We start from the raw sequence: 15390 nt of genomic DNA on the forward strand, positions 1-15390 counted from the left end.
CGTCTGGCCGAAGCAATGGCCAGAAGGAAAACAGTCTTAGCTGTTAGCCACTTAATATCCACTGAGCCCAGTGGTTCAAACGGCGGTCCTTGGAGAGCCCTCAGGACCACAGCCAAATCCCAAGGCGCCACAGGTGGAACAAAGGGCGGCTGAATACGGAGAACACCTTGCATAAAGGTGTGCACATCCGGGATTGTAGCAATCCTACGGTGAAACCAGACAGATAGGGCCGAAACCTGTACCTTCAAAGAAGCAAGGAGAAGCCCATGATCTAGTCCCGCTTGCAGGAAGGCAAGAATCCGAGACAGACGAAACTCCCGCGGTGCATAACCTCTCGGTCGACACCACTGGAAGAACGTATGCCACACGCGATGGTATATCCTCGCGGAAGACTGTTTCCGAGCTCGTAACATGGTACGCACCACAGAGCTGGAAAACCCCCGGGACCTCAGCATGGCCGTCTCAACAGCCACGCCGTCAAAGACAGCAGAGTCAGGTCCGGGTGAAGGCAAGGACCCTGAGACAGAAGGTCCGGTCGTAGCGGCAACCGCAGAGGACTGTCCACGGACAGACCCTGAAGGTCTGAGAACCAGTGCCGTCTGGGCCACGCGGGAGCCATCAACAGGTGCGTCCCTCCTTCCTGTTTGAATTTCCGGATTACCCGTGGAAGAAGGGAGACCGGAGGGAACAGGTATGCGAACCGGAACGTCGACCGGACGGACAGAGCATCCACCAGAGACGCCCCTTCGTCTCTTGTGCGAGACCCGTACACCGGCAACTTGTTGTTGTGCCGGGACGCCATGAGGTCGATTTCTGGAAGACCCCACCTGTCCACCAGTAGTTGAAAAACGTCCGGGTGCAGGGACCATTCCCCTGGATGAACGTCCTGGCGACTTAGAAAGTCCGCCTCCCAATTTAGCACTCCCGGGATGAAGACCGCTGATATGGCCGGAAGATTGCGCTCCGCCCAAACCAGGATCCGAGAGACCTCTACGAGAGCCGCCCGACTGCGAGTTCCTCCATGCCTGTTTATGTAGGCCACGGTGGTAGCGTTGTCCGACTGGACCTGCACCGGGTGACCCTGGAGAAACCGCTGTGCCTGCAGGAGAGCATTGAAGACCGCACGGAGTTCCAAGATATTTATTGGAAGCTCCGCTTCTGTCGGCGTCCACCTGCCCTGGAACAAGTGTGGACCCGAAACTGCTCCCCAGCCCCGAAGACTGGCGTCCGTTGTCAACAGGACCCAATTTGGAACCCAGAACGGACGTCCCTTGTTGAGGTGGGTCGTCTTTAACCACCACGCAAAGGACAGGCGAACCTCCGGGGTGAGCACAATCGTCTGGAACTTCAGAGACTGAGGCAGCCCGTTCCACTTCAGGTGCTGCAGAGATCTGGAGTGAAACTGGGCGTATTCCACCATGTCGAACACCGACACCATGGAGCCCAGTAACCTCATCGCCGAGTGTAAGGACACCCGGCGGCTGTGCAGACAACTGCGCACCCTTGACTGTAAAGCAGAGATCTTGTCCTCCGTCACGAAGATCCTTTGCTGTCCCGAGTCCAATAAGGCTCCAAGATGCAGAATCCTCCGAGACGGGATTAGAGTGGACTTCTGCCAGTTGATTAGCCAGCCGTGCCGTTGCAGCAGTGCAATGGTCAGGTCCAAGTGGTGTAACAGGAGCTCTGGAGATCCTGCCACCAATAACAGGTCGTCCAAGTACGGCAACATGCGGACTCCTTGCAGCCGCAGAGAAGCCGACATGACCGCCATCACCTTGGTGAAAACACGTGGTGCTGTCGCCAAGCCAAAAGGTAACGCCCGAAACTGGAAGTGGTCGCTGCGGATTGCAAACCGAAGGAACTCTTGATGGCGCAAAAGAATAGGGACATGCAGGTAAGCGTCCTGTATGTCCAATGACACCATGTAGTCCCCAGGTTCCAGCGCCAGAATGATGGACCGTAGGGTCTCCATCCGAAACTTCGGGACCCGCAAAGACTTGTTGAGTGCTTTGAGGTTGAGAATCGGACGATATGACCCATTGGGTTTCTGTACCAAAAATAGATTTGAATAGAAACCCTGGCCCCTCTGGGAGAATGGAACAAGCACTATAACTCCAGCCTGGAGCATAGTGTGCAATACCTTCCGCAGCTCCATAGCCTTGTTCCGGTCTGATGGTAGACCCGTGGTGAAGAATCGAGCCGGGGGTCTGTGCCGGAAGGAGAGGGCGTACCCGTGGGAGACCACCTCCAGAACCCAAGTGTCTGTCGTAGTGAACGACCAACACCGGGAGAACTGCAGCAGGCGGCCTCCCACCCTGGGATCCCCCAAAGGGAGGCCCGGACCGTCAGGCCGCAGGCTTGTCATCTGGCTTGGGGGCCGGACGTCTGGTACTCCATGCCTGTTTCCGGGGCTTGACCGATTTCTTAGGGCCAGCCTGTCGAGGAAACGACTGTGGTTTGGGCCTGCCCTGGGCCCTAGATGACCGAAAGGACGATGGTCCAGAACCAGAAGGCGCAGCGGCCGACGGGAGACAAGCAGATTTGGCTTCCGCCAGCGTGGCCACAATCTTATCCAGATCCGGACCGAAGAGAACTTCTCCGGTAAACGGCAACGCTTCCAGACCTTTCTTGGAATCTGCGTCCGCCTTCCAGGATCGCAGCCACAAGGTGCGACGAGCAGCTACCGCTGCTGAAGAAATTCTAGACACCAGAGTACTAATGTCTAGAGCCGCCTCGTTGATGTAGGTGGCCGAATCACGGAGATTGCCAATCAACTCCGCCTGTTCGGCCGGACAGTCGGATTCAAAAGAAGCCTCTAATGAATCCGCCCAGTGCTCCATCGCTCTGGCAACCCAGCAAATGGCCATAGCCGGCCGTGCTGCCCCCCCTGCAAGGGAATAAGCGGACTTCAGGCAGATTTCTACCTTGCGCTCCGTAGCATCCTTAAGGGAGGACATGGATGGCATCGGCAATGTGGCACTACGGACAAGACGGGTCACGTGAGAATCCACCTGTGGAGGGGATTCCCACTTAGCAAAATAATTATCCGCAAACGGATAAGCCACCGCCAGGTGTCTCTGCGGCTGGTATCTTTTGCCAGGTTGTTTCCACGCCTCCTCTAAATGGTCCACCAACTGACCCGAAAGAGGAAAGACTGTGGCATCGCCCTTCACATCTTTGAAAAAGGCATACTTAGATTTAGCCGCTGGGGGAACTTCGTCCTCAATCACCAAGGCTGTGCGGACCGCCCGAATAAGTCCAGGAATATATACTTTGGACTTAGCATCAGCGTCCTTAGTATGGAGAGGTTCCTGATCGTAAGGATCCAGAATCTCCCCATCATCAGACGTCCCTTCGTCATCCTCATAAGGAGCGGACAGAGACGCCACCGGCCTTTTATGAGGCCGCATCACAGACTCCCCTTGCAACACATCCGACAAGTGCTGTACAGAACTCGTCAGGGAGTTAACCCACGCTGGCTCCTGAGAACCCGGGAGCGGGGAAATAGGGAGACTGTGGGGTACCACCAATTGTCGTGGGAACCCCTGCATGGGTGACGACACCACAGACTGCAGGGACAAACCCATCGGAGTAAACGCGGGCTGCGGAGCTAACTGGCCCACTAAAGCTGTTAACGGCTGAGCGAAACAAGCCCAGGGCGGCTCCTGTACCGGTGCTGTAACCGTAATAGGCCGCGCCAGGGACAAACACTGCCGGCACCTCCGCGCTACCCTCCCCCTCCGCTAACGGTACTTTGCACGTGGTACACTGTAGCCGGAGGGGAAAATCACTTTCAGACATGATGGCACCACGTATGTGACCTCTCTCACCAATTAAGTATTAAATAGGCGAGAGACCACCCTGCAGCACCGCACTGCAAGGGCTTTAGCAGAAAGAACAGGGACAGTAATAAAGCTGACAGTTTTGAGAAGATAAAGTTACAGGCAGCAGCGCTAGCACAGTCACATACAATGCAGAGAAATAACAATTCCTGCACTAACAGCACTGATCACTCAACTACACAGACACAGGGCCTGGTAGGACACAGCGCTGCATACACAGACCTGAGCCACAGCGGAGGAGAGGTATGCGGGGGGACCCAGACCACGATGCTTCCTTCCAGGCTTCCAGCAGCGTTCACCATGCGTTGCAGAGAAGATGGCCGCCGAGGAGCAGAGAGAAGCTGGCCTGGGGGAGGAGCGCTGACACAGGACCAGTCAGCACAGTGCAGAGAGGGCTGTGTGCAGCGGGGGAGGCGCCGGCTGTGAGACAGGGAAGGCGCGCTCTCCTGGCATGCATTTAACCCCTGGGACGCCGCAGCGCTACCGCTCTGCTGCGGTCCGCTGTCCCAGGGGGTAGTGGAAAGCGCAGGTTCAGTACCTGGCTCCACGCTGCAGCCAGTCCCCAGGGAGCCCCCTGCCTGGGGACTTAGGACCATGTGACCAGCGGGGACCCACCGCGGGACCCCGCTGCTTACCTTTGTCACCCTTGGATCCGGCCATGGTCCGGAACATCTGGGGTCACCGCTAGCTGTGACCCCAGATGCTCACCAGCATCCCCGGATCGGTACCGGCGTTCTGGTACCGGCGGGGGTGTAGGGAAGACAGCATGGACGTCAGGACTGACTGTCCATGCTGTACATCCAGATGTGCAGCCACAGCTGCACTGAAGAAAGCTTCAGGGGCTCTTCTAGCCCCCACTCCGACAGGTGCACCCGACGCCGGCCGGGCACCAAACTAAACTGAGGTGCCTTGGCCCGGGGGCGGGGTATAGGAGGGGGACCTAGTGCATCCTGGGAGGCTGAAAGCTTAACTCTTTGGTGCCCTGCGACTGACGTCACACCTATACCCCAAGGTATCCTGTGGATACCCTATGGACCCTGAAGTAGAAAAACTATAATAGAAAGACGCAAAATATGGAGGGAAAAAGCATGGCAGAAGCTAGCACAATCTTGGGTAAAAAGGCAAAAGACAGGTCCAATATGAGTGACCCGCATCATGCATTGTTATGCTTAATCTGCGAGTTTTACCTATTCCTTTGCTACAATAATACTACCCCTAAGTACCTAGTGCACTAAGTGCAAACCACAATATCAAATTAAGGAAAAAGTAGCAAAATTAAGAAAAGTGCACAGCACAGGAATCGTACCAGGCATCTAGCACCATATTGCACAAAAAGAATGTGTACATGGACACATCTGTAATAGTAACAGAGATCTTAAACAGAATTTCCCTTCATGGATGCAAAAAAGTTATTTAAAAGAAAGAATCAGAGACGTCCTAGATAAACAAAGGTGGCAACACACAAGTTTCTTAAATCAAATCATTCCCTGACAACTAAATGCAGCACATATGCTCTTCATGACAGCCACAAGGACAACACTAAATACAGGTTTCGCAAGCATGTATAAGATGAAGAAAAAAATGTTAATAAAAAAAAAAAAAAAAAAAAAGACAGGCGGCGGCCTATGTTGCATTGGCTAAAATATAAAAAAAAATGTAACACTAGACTGGAGAACATTAAAACCAGACATTCATTAAGGTAACAAATTACTGTCTATACTCACGGAGCAGAAGTGAGGTGATTATGTACACTGCGGCTCTCTTTAAAGAGCAACCTGCAAAAGGTATTGAAAACAAATGTCAAAACACACACCTCAAAGAACTTCATGTTTTCAGTACAGCGAAAATTACATATATATTTATTACACACATATACACACACAAATATATATACGCCTTTGTGATATGGAGTCATGTTACCTGGACTGCATCCAACCTTTCGGCCACAGAGGTTTTACTTCGGTTTCCATAAAAGTCTTCAGATAATCTTCTGGTGGCTGGCTTTTATTAGGCTCAAGCTCATAGCATCCTAGTTTAATTTTCACTAGGTTGCAAAGCAAATTCCTACAGAGAAATAGGTAAATCAGAAAACATGATGTGACTTGCTATCCATAACACCAGTAAAAGTACAAAAACCTAATTTAGAAATCAATCCCACTCAGAGGAGAAAAGAAAGTATTTTTGAACTTCAGTTAAATCTTTTCCTTGGAATCCATTGGGGGACATTGGAGCAATGGGGTGAAAAGGGCTACAGCATTCTTTTGGAGACTTCTAGAAACTGAGACACATTTGAACACTTCACGCTCTGTACCCCCTAGGCTACAAGGAATTAATTTAATTTATTTTTTTCTTTACTTAGCCCCAAAGGACCGAGGACAGAGACACCCAAGTCCTCCAACAACCGTGAACATATAAAATATTGCAAACATATTATTATGGTCAATGAACCAGATGGCAGAGCAACAAAGCTGTTTAGGCCCCATGCCATACAAGCATCATCATCAATTGGTAAAATGTGCTCACGTTTTCTGGAACCGCTTTTTCCACTTTAATGTAAAGGGGCCTATCCATTAGCAGATTTTTTTCTGAACGATGAAAGACAAAAGATATCTATTGAAAATTCTGGTGGCTGTGCTGAAAGATATCGGTCACGTAAATGACAGATTTTTGCAGAAGACGAAAGATGAAGGATATTGCATGACATCATTCAGGGAGTGGAATTTTTCTCCCCAGAGATTTTTAGCTGCTGTTAATATCGTTCGTCGTTTACCGCATATAAACTGTCCGATATTTCTAATATCTGGCAGCGATATGCGATAACTGACCAACATGTTGGAGAGACGAAAAACTAATCTGTCCTCGCTCATGGCCTATCCATTAGCAGATAAACTGAACGACTGAGCGATATATCGTTCAATTTATCTGCTAATGGATAGGTCCCTTAAGGCAGACAACTTACTTAAGTAATCCACATGCACGTCTCTCTTGGGGGCATCATGGAGGGCCAAAATGTCCTGTTTTGGGAAGCGCACATCCTATTAATATAGAAGTTCTAACAACACTGAACAAGTGAAGGGATGCTTCCTCTTCCAAAAAGCACTGTAGTCTAGGGTCGGAATGCCAAAGTGCTGATTTAAGTGAAAAATGTACAATACTTTTGGCCTAAAGGAAGATTTACTTTTAAGACTAAAGTTAGGACCCAATGAACTACAGGATAAATGTTTTTAATAAGTTGTACTTCCAGCTTCTTCAAAACTTAAATAATTAAGTTTTGCTCACTATGTCTGACAGTCTTTTTCATTTGAGAGACAAAGGGCGCCGAAGGTACAGGTTTAAATTGACAGATGGATCAACTTCTTTGCCCACTCCCTCCTCCCTTCCGGGTCCTGCATTAATAGTCAACTGTTTAAAACTGCCCCCCATTTTGACTGTTAGGGGGATATCGAATTAGCTGCGATCGGCAAAAACATGGATTTTTCGCCGAATAACCCTGTTTTTTGCCAATGTTTTTCTCCTCCTATCCTATTATTTCAGACGAAATAGTACATTTCTCCCGAAAACAGATAGGATCTGTGAGAAGCTGACAAACCTCGCCATTTCAGGGGTGAGAAAAAAAAAAAAAAAAAACCACTTCCGGGGATTTTTTTTTCGGGACACATCAGGTCCCGAAAAAAAAGCCCTGATAAGTGGCGGCGGCGGGAGGACTTTGGGGCTAATTGGATAGCCGCAGGGGATCAATTAGCACAGTCAAAATGTTGGGGGCTAATCGGACACCACCCTTTAGGGCCAAATGTAATAGGGTGAAAATGTGAGCGAAAACTCACATTTTAAAACCCATTGTAATAGTCACAGAACATGCAGACGAGTGTTTTGAGTCTGAAAAACAGGCTTAAACTCATATCCAGGTGTTTCCTGTTTTGAAAATACAACTCGATCAATGTAGTAGTATTAGAGTTTTACTGCTAAACGCTCACATTTTCTAAACTGTCACCCTATTAAATTTAGCCCTTAGTGTCTGACGAGGGGCTGCAATGTTGCACAGCCCCTCATTTTAACCCCTTCCTGGCACTGGAAGCTCTTAGCTTGCATCCTTGGTTGCCAGTACTGACCACTTTTTCTAAACTTTTCTCTACGAGCAGGTACACCTGATAATGACCATATAATCAGGGATCACTACACCCACAGCAGAAGGAGGACTGGGTTACCCACCCAAGTCATCTATTTAGAAAGCAGGAGGTGCCAGCTACAAACAATATACAGTAAAAGCCTGTATAACAGCTGCTGTGACAGCTGATAAAATTGAAGAGAAAATGTAAGTAAATGGTAGGCAAAAAAAACCTCTTATTCTGCCATGGGTAGCACTCTTACAAAGAACCATGCTCATATGGGCACTGAAGCTACGATACTGGGGCATAGACATGGGTCCAGTTAACCCTGGCATATTAAGAATTTCTAAAGATTTGACAGGCTCCTCCCCCTCTATGCCCCATCAGCCCCAGTTATAAAACTGAGCCCGAGAGGAGACGGAGAAAACACATAACCAAAGAGGAGAAAGAAGAAAATTAACACAGCAGCAAATCAAACAGACTGCGTGACATACAAATAGTCACACCGCAACAACAACAAACTGCAGCAATGAGGTGCAGAGAAAAAACAACAACTACACAGAATAGAAAACAGTTGAGCAGTGCTGGGAGGGCGTCCAGTATCGCCTGTGGAAGCGGAGAAAAAGATTTACCGGTACCAAAATCCTGTTTTATCCTTCATCCACTAGGGTACACTGGGGACGTCCCAAACCTCCTATCGCAGAAGGGAGAGCGCTGAGAAACCTGCAAAACCCTACGGCCAAAACTAGATTCAGAGGCCGCAAAGGCATCAAACCGGTAAAACCTTACAAAAAGTTATGTAGAGAGGACCAAGAAGCTGCCCTACACAGCTGAGAAGCGGAGGCTTCCCTGCGCGCAGCCCATGAAGTACCAACAGAGCATGTAGAATGAGCAGCAAAGGAAACGGGCGGGGACAGGGAATTAGACAAATAAGCCTGACGAATAGTCAGACGAATCCATCTCGCTAAAGTCTGTTTAGACGCTGGCCAACCCGCTTGGCTGTGTCAAAGGACAAAAAGAGCGTCCGATTTACGGATCCTTTCAGGGCGAGACACAAATTCGGAGAACCCGCACCACATCCAGAGATTGTGAAGCTCCCAATGAATCCTTAAGCACAGGAACCACAATAGGCTGACTTATGTGGAAGACCGACATGACCTTAGGCACAAATTAAGGGCAGGTATGCAGAACAGCCCGATCCTCATGAAACATGAAATAAGGAGACCTGCAAGAAAGGGCGCCTAGTTCCGAAACTAGTCTAGCTGACGCTAGCGCAAGCAACAGGATCAGCTTCCAGGCAATACATTTTAAGTCAATTTCAACCAAAGGTTCAAAGAGCACAGATTGAAGAAAAGTAAGGACAGGGTTGAGGTCCCAAGGGGAGGTAGGTGGAACAAAGGCGGGCTGAACCCGAAGCACCCCTTGGAGTAAAGTCTGAACCTCAGGGAACAGCGCCAAACGACGTTAAAAGAAAACAGACAAGGCAGAAACCTACACCTTAAAAGGGAACCCAACCGAGGCCCAGCAGCCTTTTTGAAGAGAAGACGACGAGGTAAGTGGAAAGAAGTGGAGGAACCACGCAGCTCATACCAGGACACATAGGATTTCCAAACTCTATGGTAATGGGCCGAGGTGACCGGCTTATGAGCCTGAAGCAAGGTAGGAATCGCCTTCCTCGGAATAGTCCGACTCCTTAAAATGGTGATTTCAACATCCACGCCGTCAAACGAAGACTACTTAAGTCAGGGTGTACAAAAGGTGCCTTGTTGCAGAAGATCTGACCGAAGCGAAAGAGACCAAGGTTTGTCCACCAGGAGGGATAGAAGATCCGCGTACCATGCTCGGCGGGAAAAATCTGGTGCCACCAGCATAATGGTCACTGTTTAGCGTTTGAGGCGCTTGAGCACCAGTGGAATCAGAGGGAACAGAGGAAACAGGTACACCAGATCGTATGGCCAGGGCAGAGACAATACATCTGCTGCTATTGCCCTGGTAGCAATACAGCGGTATTCTGTAATTGATCCTGGAGGCCATGAGATCTGTGGAACGCCCCAACGGAACACCAATCACCAAAAGACTTCGGCTTGAAGAGCCCATTCATCCGGATGAAGGTCCTGACGACTGAGATAATCTGCTTCCCAATTTTCCACTCCCGGAATGAAGATCGCAGTAATAGCCGGGAACGTTTCTTTCCGCCCAGTTGAGAATGTTTCTGGCCTCTTGCATTGCTGCGAGTCGCCCTTGGTGATAGATATACGCCACAGCCATGGTTTTGTCAGATTGGACTCGAACTGGCATTCCCTGAAGCAGAGGAGACTGCGAGAAGAGCATAATAGACTGCTCGGAGTTCTAGGACATTGATTGGCAAGAGACTCCTGGGGTGTCCAATGTCCCGGGAATTGGTTGTTCAAGGTCACCGCTCCCCAACCATGGAGACTGGCATCCGCGGTATGTAAGGTCCAGTTCCCCTGCCGTCAGATGATCCATTCGGAGCCACCAGAGCAGGGAAATCCAAGATTGTGGAGATAAAGGTTATGAGATGGTCCATCTGCAGATGAGACTCAGACCATTGGGACAGAAGATCCAGCTGGAAATTCTGTAGTGAAACCTGCCTAATTGGATTGCTTCCATCTTCCCTAGGAGTTGTATGCAAAGGTGTATTGATACCAGTTTGGGCTTGAGGACCAACCGAACCAATTCCTGAATGGCATGTGCTTTGTCCAGAGGAAGGAAAATTCGGAGTAACAGTGTCCAGAATCATCCCCAGAAACTGAAGCTGTTGAGATGGTATCAACTGGGAATTCTGGAAATTGATGATCCATCCGTGTTGTACAAAGAACTGGTGTGTCAGAGCTACACGTTCCAATAAAGAAGGAGTCCGTACATAGCTTGGTCCGGACTTCCGCAAACCGCAGAAGGTGAGCTCCCACCTTGGGATCTCCCAGGTGGGACTGGAGCCAGTCATGAGACAGGATTGTTCGCAGGTTTGACATCGGGACGACGGGAGCTAGCAGCCTGGCGTCCTCTGGCAGGACCTTCTCTGGAAGCAGAGGAAGCTCCCCTTGGTCTACCTTGGAATTTTGCGGAAGTGTGAAAGGAACGAAAGGATGGTCCTTTAAAGGACCGGTGTGGAGTTGGCGCCGAACAAAGGCAAAAATGTGCTTTTCCCACCAGTGGCTAAGGAAATCCATTTGTCCAGCTCGGGTCCAAACAAGATGTCACCTGTAAATCTGAGTCCTTCCACCACACACTTGGATTACACATCCGCCTGCCAGGAACGTAACCACAGGGCTCGACGAGCGGCAACAGCTGAGGACGAAATCCTGGAGCCTACCTGGCCAATGTCACATGAAGCTTCTCCCAAGTATATTGCACATTCCTGTATGTGTTCCCCAAGGATGAGTTCCCAACTGTATTAGATCGTAGGCCCCCCACTAGTTGCTCAGCACACTTTTCTACTGCCTTGTTAACCCAAGAGCTAACAAGGGCTGGTCTAAGAAGGGCATCAGCTGCGACGTACCCTACTTACAAGGTCGTAGCTCCTAGTACAGGAAGGGTAGTTTTCTCGGAAAGGCGCGAAACAGAAGAGTCCACTGGTGGAGGATTATCCGATTTATTTCTATTATCTAAAGGGAAAGGATACAGAGACAGAAAATGGCGAGTAAGCTGGAATTTCCAGACAGGATGCTTATAGGATGCAGTCATTTCTTCATTTAATTTAAGTGAGACAGACAGGAAAAGTAACCGTGGGTTTAAGGTTCTTACCGAAAAGATCCGCATCCACCAATTCCTGAACCTCTGTATCAGATACATGAAGAACCTCCCAAAAGGTGATTATCAATGCCTCCAGGTTCCTGGAAAATCTCCATGTCCAAGTCCTCCACCGTTTTGTCTTCCTCCTCCTCCAGTGAGGAAATATTTGGTTCCTCTTCAGACTGGAGAACCGCAGGAAGGGTACGCTTCCTGGACTGTCGGCTGATGTCGACATTAGATGTTCCTCTTTTGGAAGAACTGAGCTAAGCTCAGCTGAACTAAGTTATCAACTCAACGAGTTAACCCCTGAGCCCAGTCAGTGAATAAAAGGGAGTACTGAAAAGTACCAGGAGCTTCCCGTGCAGCTTTCCTTTCTTTCCTGGAAGCGGCTAACTCTGACGTTAAGTCCGCCATAACCCCAGTGAAAGCCTGCATCCATGGTGGGGGAGTATTCACACCCTGTGGGGCAATATAGAGGGCTCTGCATCACATAGGGTAGAGCCCTCAGAGCAGGCATGTGAAAACTTTTTCTTGTATTTAGTGCAAGCAAATATTTTTTGTGAAGTCTTATCAGCTGCCATTTTATGCTGGCCATACGCGGGACGATTGATCACACGATTTGGGCAGTTTCTACAGGTTGGACAGACCAATCATTTGAAAATAGTTGTATTTTGAGTCTTCTGCGACCCAGATGCGCGTCCTGGCTGTCGTCTAGTTGGATTGCAGATCAGATGGTTTTGCAGAGAGATCTCAACTGATCGTGTAGGAATTGACACACATTATGTTATGTGATTGATGAAATCGTATGGTCTTATGTGAAATAGTTGCATTTTAAATACAAATCGTCCTGTATCTGAAGGGAAGAATTTTCAAGGGAAATCGTACAACTGATCTGACCAACTTTTGAATCTCACCATGCATGGCCACCTTTACACATAGCCAGACGCAGCTAACACTCACACACACAAAGCAGCCAACTGCCTGACACAGATAGAGAGCAACAGGACAGTTAGGGGAGACAGAACATAGAAGTAGAGGAGACAGCCAAGCACCCACCTGATGTAGACTGGAAGTCCCTAGTTTTAGTCTGGCTCCCCAGCGACTGCGGCTCCAAACAGCAGAATCTGCAGCCCCAGCGTTTCTTGGCCCTGGTAGCAGAAAATGGCACCTGCTAGGAGTGCACCAAGAGAGAGAGGAGGAGGCAAGAAGGGCGGTGTCTCTGCCTCGCAGAGCAGTCAGACAGGCCACCAATCAATAGCTCTGCCCCCCCTCCCTGATACCCGGACCCGAGTAACAAACTCCCTGACAATCACTGGCCGGCAGAGGGTGAGAGAGGTAATGACAGACGCGCTGTCCTCCGTGGCTGCCCGCTCGCCTTCACTATCAGAAGTGGAGAAGTCACTGCCTAGCAGTGTCAGCCCTGTAGTGCTGCACTGAGCTCAGACTTAACACCGCTCCTGCTAATCAGGAGCAGTGTGTATACTCACAACTGCTGCGGCCGGGGTGCTGGGCTTGGGTACTGTGAGAACCCGGGCACTAGCATCCTCTGCGTAATGGCGGCTTCACTGAGACAGTGGTTTCAAGCGGGGGTCCCTATACAGGGCACCGGACACTGGCAGCAGTAGCCATGGCGGTGCCCCCACAGCGGCTCCCACGTAGCAGGTACGCTGCCGCAGTCCGCAGCCTGCCTGTCCTCATAAAAAAAGGGAATCAAACAATAAGAAAATAAATTCTAATAGGGCTGGAGACAGTCCCACAGTACTCCATGCTCACTCAGGCACATTTTAAAAACTTGGGCATAGAGGGGGAGGAGCCAGTCACAACTTTATAAATTCTTATAGTGCCAGGCTCTACTCTACCCACGTCTATGCCCCAGTGTCACAGCTCCATAGTCCCCTTAGTGGATGAAGGAGAAAAACGGATTTTCAGCAGACTAGGGAATACAGAGGTAGAGTAGGAGTGACACAAATCTGTTTATACCTCCTGAGTACAGTATCCCTATAGTATGATGGAGAAAAATATGCAGAATTTCTGCATTGAAAAATAAAGTTCCTACTCTTTATGGTTTACACATAAAAAGCATTGTGAAATAAACCACCAAGTCCAATATAAAATTACCTTATAGTATCATCCCAGTAAAACTTTTTTCTTGGACCCATTACCCTCTTCCCAGGCTTTTCTTCATCATCTTCCTCTGAAGGGTTCCGATCACCATCATCATTTTGATGCCTATAGACAAGAGGAGGCCAAAAAAAGCAAAGTAAACATAACATATGTACTGAAAGTCAGTCTTAATTAAGGTAAACCTACATTTTTAAACCAGTAAATAGGTAGTGTTTTACATATACCTTTCCTTAAAGTTGGCTTTAATTACACAAAAGATATAAAGTTGCCTTATTATTAAAATCCCTTACCTTAGGATGTAGAATTATAGTACAAGTGCGATGAAGCCACCAGATTTTGCTGGTGGCGTCATCGCCTGGCAGATTCATGGACACTTGCTGTCTTCCATACCACCAATAAATAGAGATAGCTGCATATTAACTGTAAATCCTTACAATACTATTCTCAATAAAGCAGCTAAAAAACAGTTGTAAAATTATAGTTTAGCGAAGAGGTGTGTCAAACTACAAACAATGGGCCAAATGTAATAAGATGAGAGTTTAGCAGTAAACTCTCACACTATTACATTGGTCGAGTTTTATCTTCAAAATGGGAAAACATCTGGATGAGTTTAAATCGCGAGAGTTTTTTGTTCTCGGATTCTATTACGTTAGCGGAGTTTAAAAAGTGTGACTTTACTACCCCCCCCACCCCTTCCCAAAAAGCATAACCAACCCTGGACTGCTCAGCCAGTCCTGGTTCCTAAAATTACGGGGAACAAAATGAGTAGGGTTTCCCCGTAATTTAGGGCCCAGTGCTTGTTTGAAATATAGGGGGGAAAAAAAAAATGCATAGGGGTCTCCATATATTTAAAACTAGCACCGGACCCAAACCGACAGGGTTGTAATGCCACAGACAGGAGACCCCATCACCGGGGCTCCATGGCCAAAGCATTCACACCCCAAGCTGGTCAGCCCAAGCCGGGGATCTCAGGGGAGGTGGGGACCCCCCAAAAAGTGTCCCAACCAATGAGCGGCCCTACATGTAAAGAGGCCTCCGATTGGCTGGCGGGCCATGGGATTCCCGAGGAGGCCCGTCAGCTGGCATTCGCAAAGTGTTGGTATGTGTGCCAACACATACCAATACTAGTTCGGTTACTCGGTTTGTTATGTTACCAAGTACGGGGATGCTACGGAGAACAGCACGAGGATGGATGCAAGTATCACATCTTTTTTTCAGGTACAGCCATTGGATTCTACATGGGAGTAGTGGACCAACCAGCTGGCAGTAGGTAAGTATGTGTGAGTGTTCTGTCTTTTTTTTAACTATTTATTTTACAGTGGGGGGTACGGGTGCCGGCCGCCTGCTGGCACCTGCAGTTACACTGTAAATAAAATACAATAGTTTATAACTATTTAACACATTATTACCCCCGTACCCACAGCCCAGGGGTGCGGGGAAGAGCCCCGGTCTTCAGCCCAAGCCTGGGGTTTCGGGAGGGGTGGGGACCCACCTCCCCTGAGATCCCCGGCTTCGGCTGACTGGCTTGGGGTGTTAATGCTTTGGCCATGTAGACCCGGTGATAG

At 49.0% G+C, this 15390-nt stretch overlaps 1 protein-coding gene across 2 annotated transcripts in view; it reads right to left on the reverse strand.

Moving 5' to 3' along the window:
* The window catches only part of UBN2 (ubinuclein 2), an 85605-nt gene that overhangs the window by 40130 nt on the left and 30085 nt on the right, over positions 1–15390 (reverse strand). For both annotated transcript variants that reach the window (XM_088468037.1, XM_088468036.1), the window contains 3 exons: positions 13820–13930; positions 5763–5906; positions 5567–5617 (listed from right to left, as the gene is read on the reverse strand). In XM_088468037.1, coding sequence (XP_088324163.1) covers positions 5567–5617; positions 5763–5906; positions 13820–13930 — 306 coding nt within the window. The remainder of the gene's footprint in view (positions 1–5566; positions 5618–5762; positions 5907–13819; positions 13931–15390) is intronic.

Source organism: Taudactylus pleione, unplaced genomic scaffold (assembly GCF_031769625.1).
Source record: "Taudactylus pleione unplaced genomic scaffold, aTauple2 ptg000080l, whole genome shotgun sequence".
Classification (NCBI taxonomy): Eukaryota; Metazoa; Chordata; class Amphibia; order Anura; family Myobatrachidae; genus Taudactylus; species Taudactylus pleione.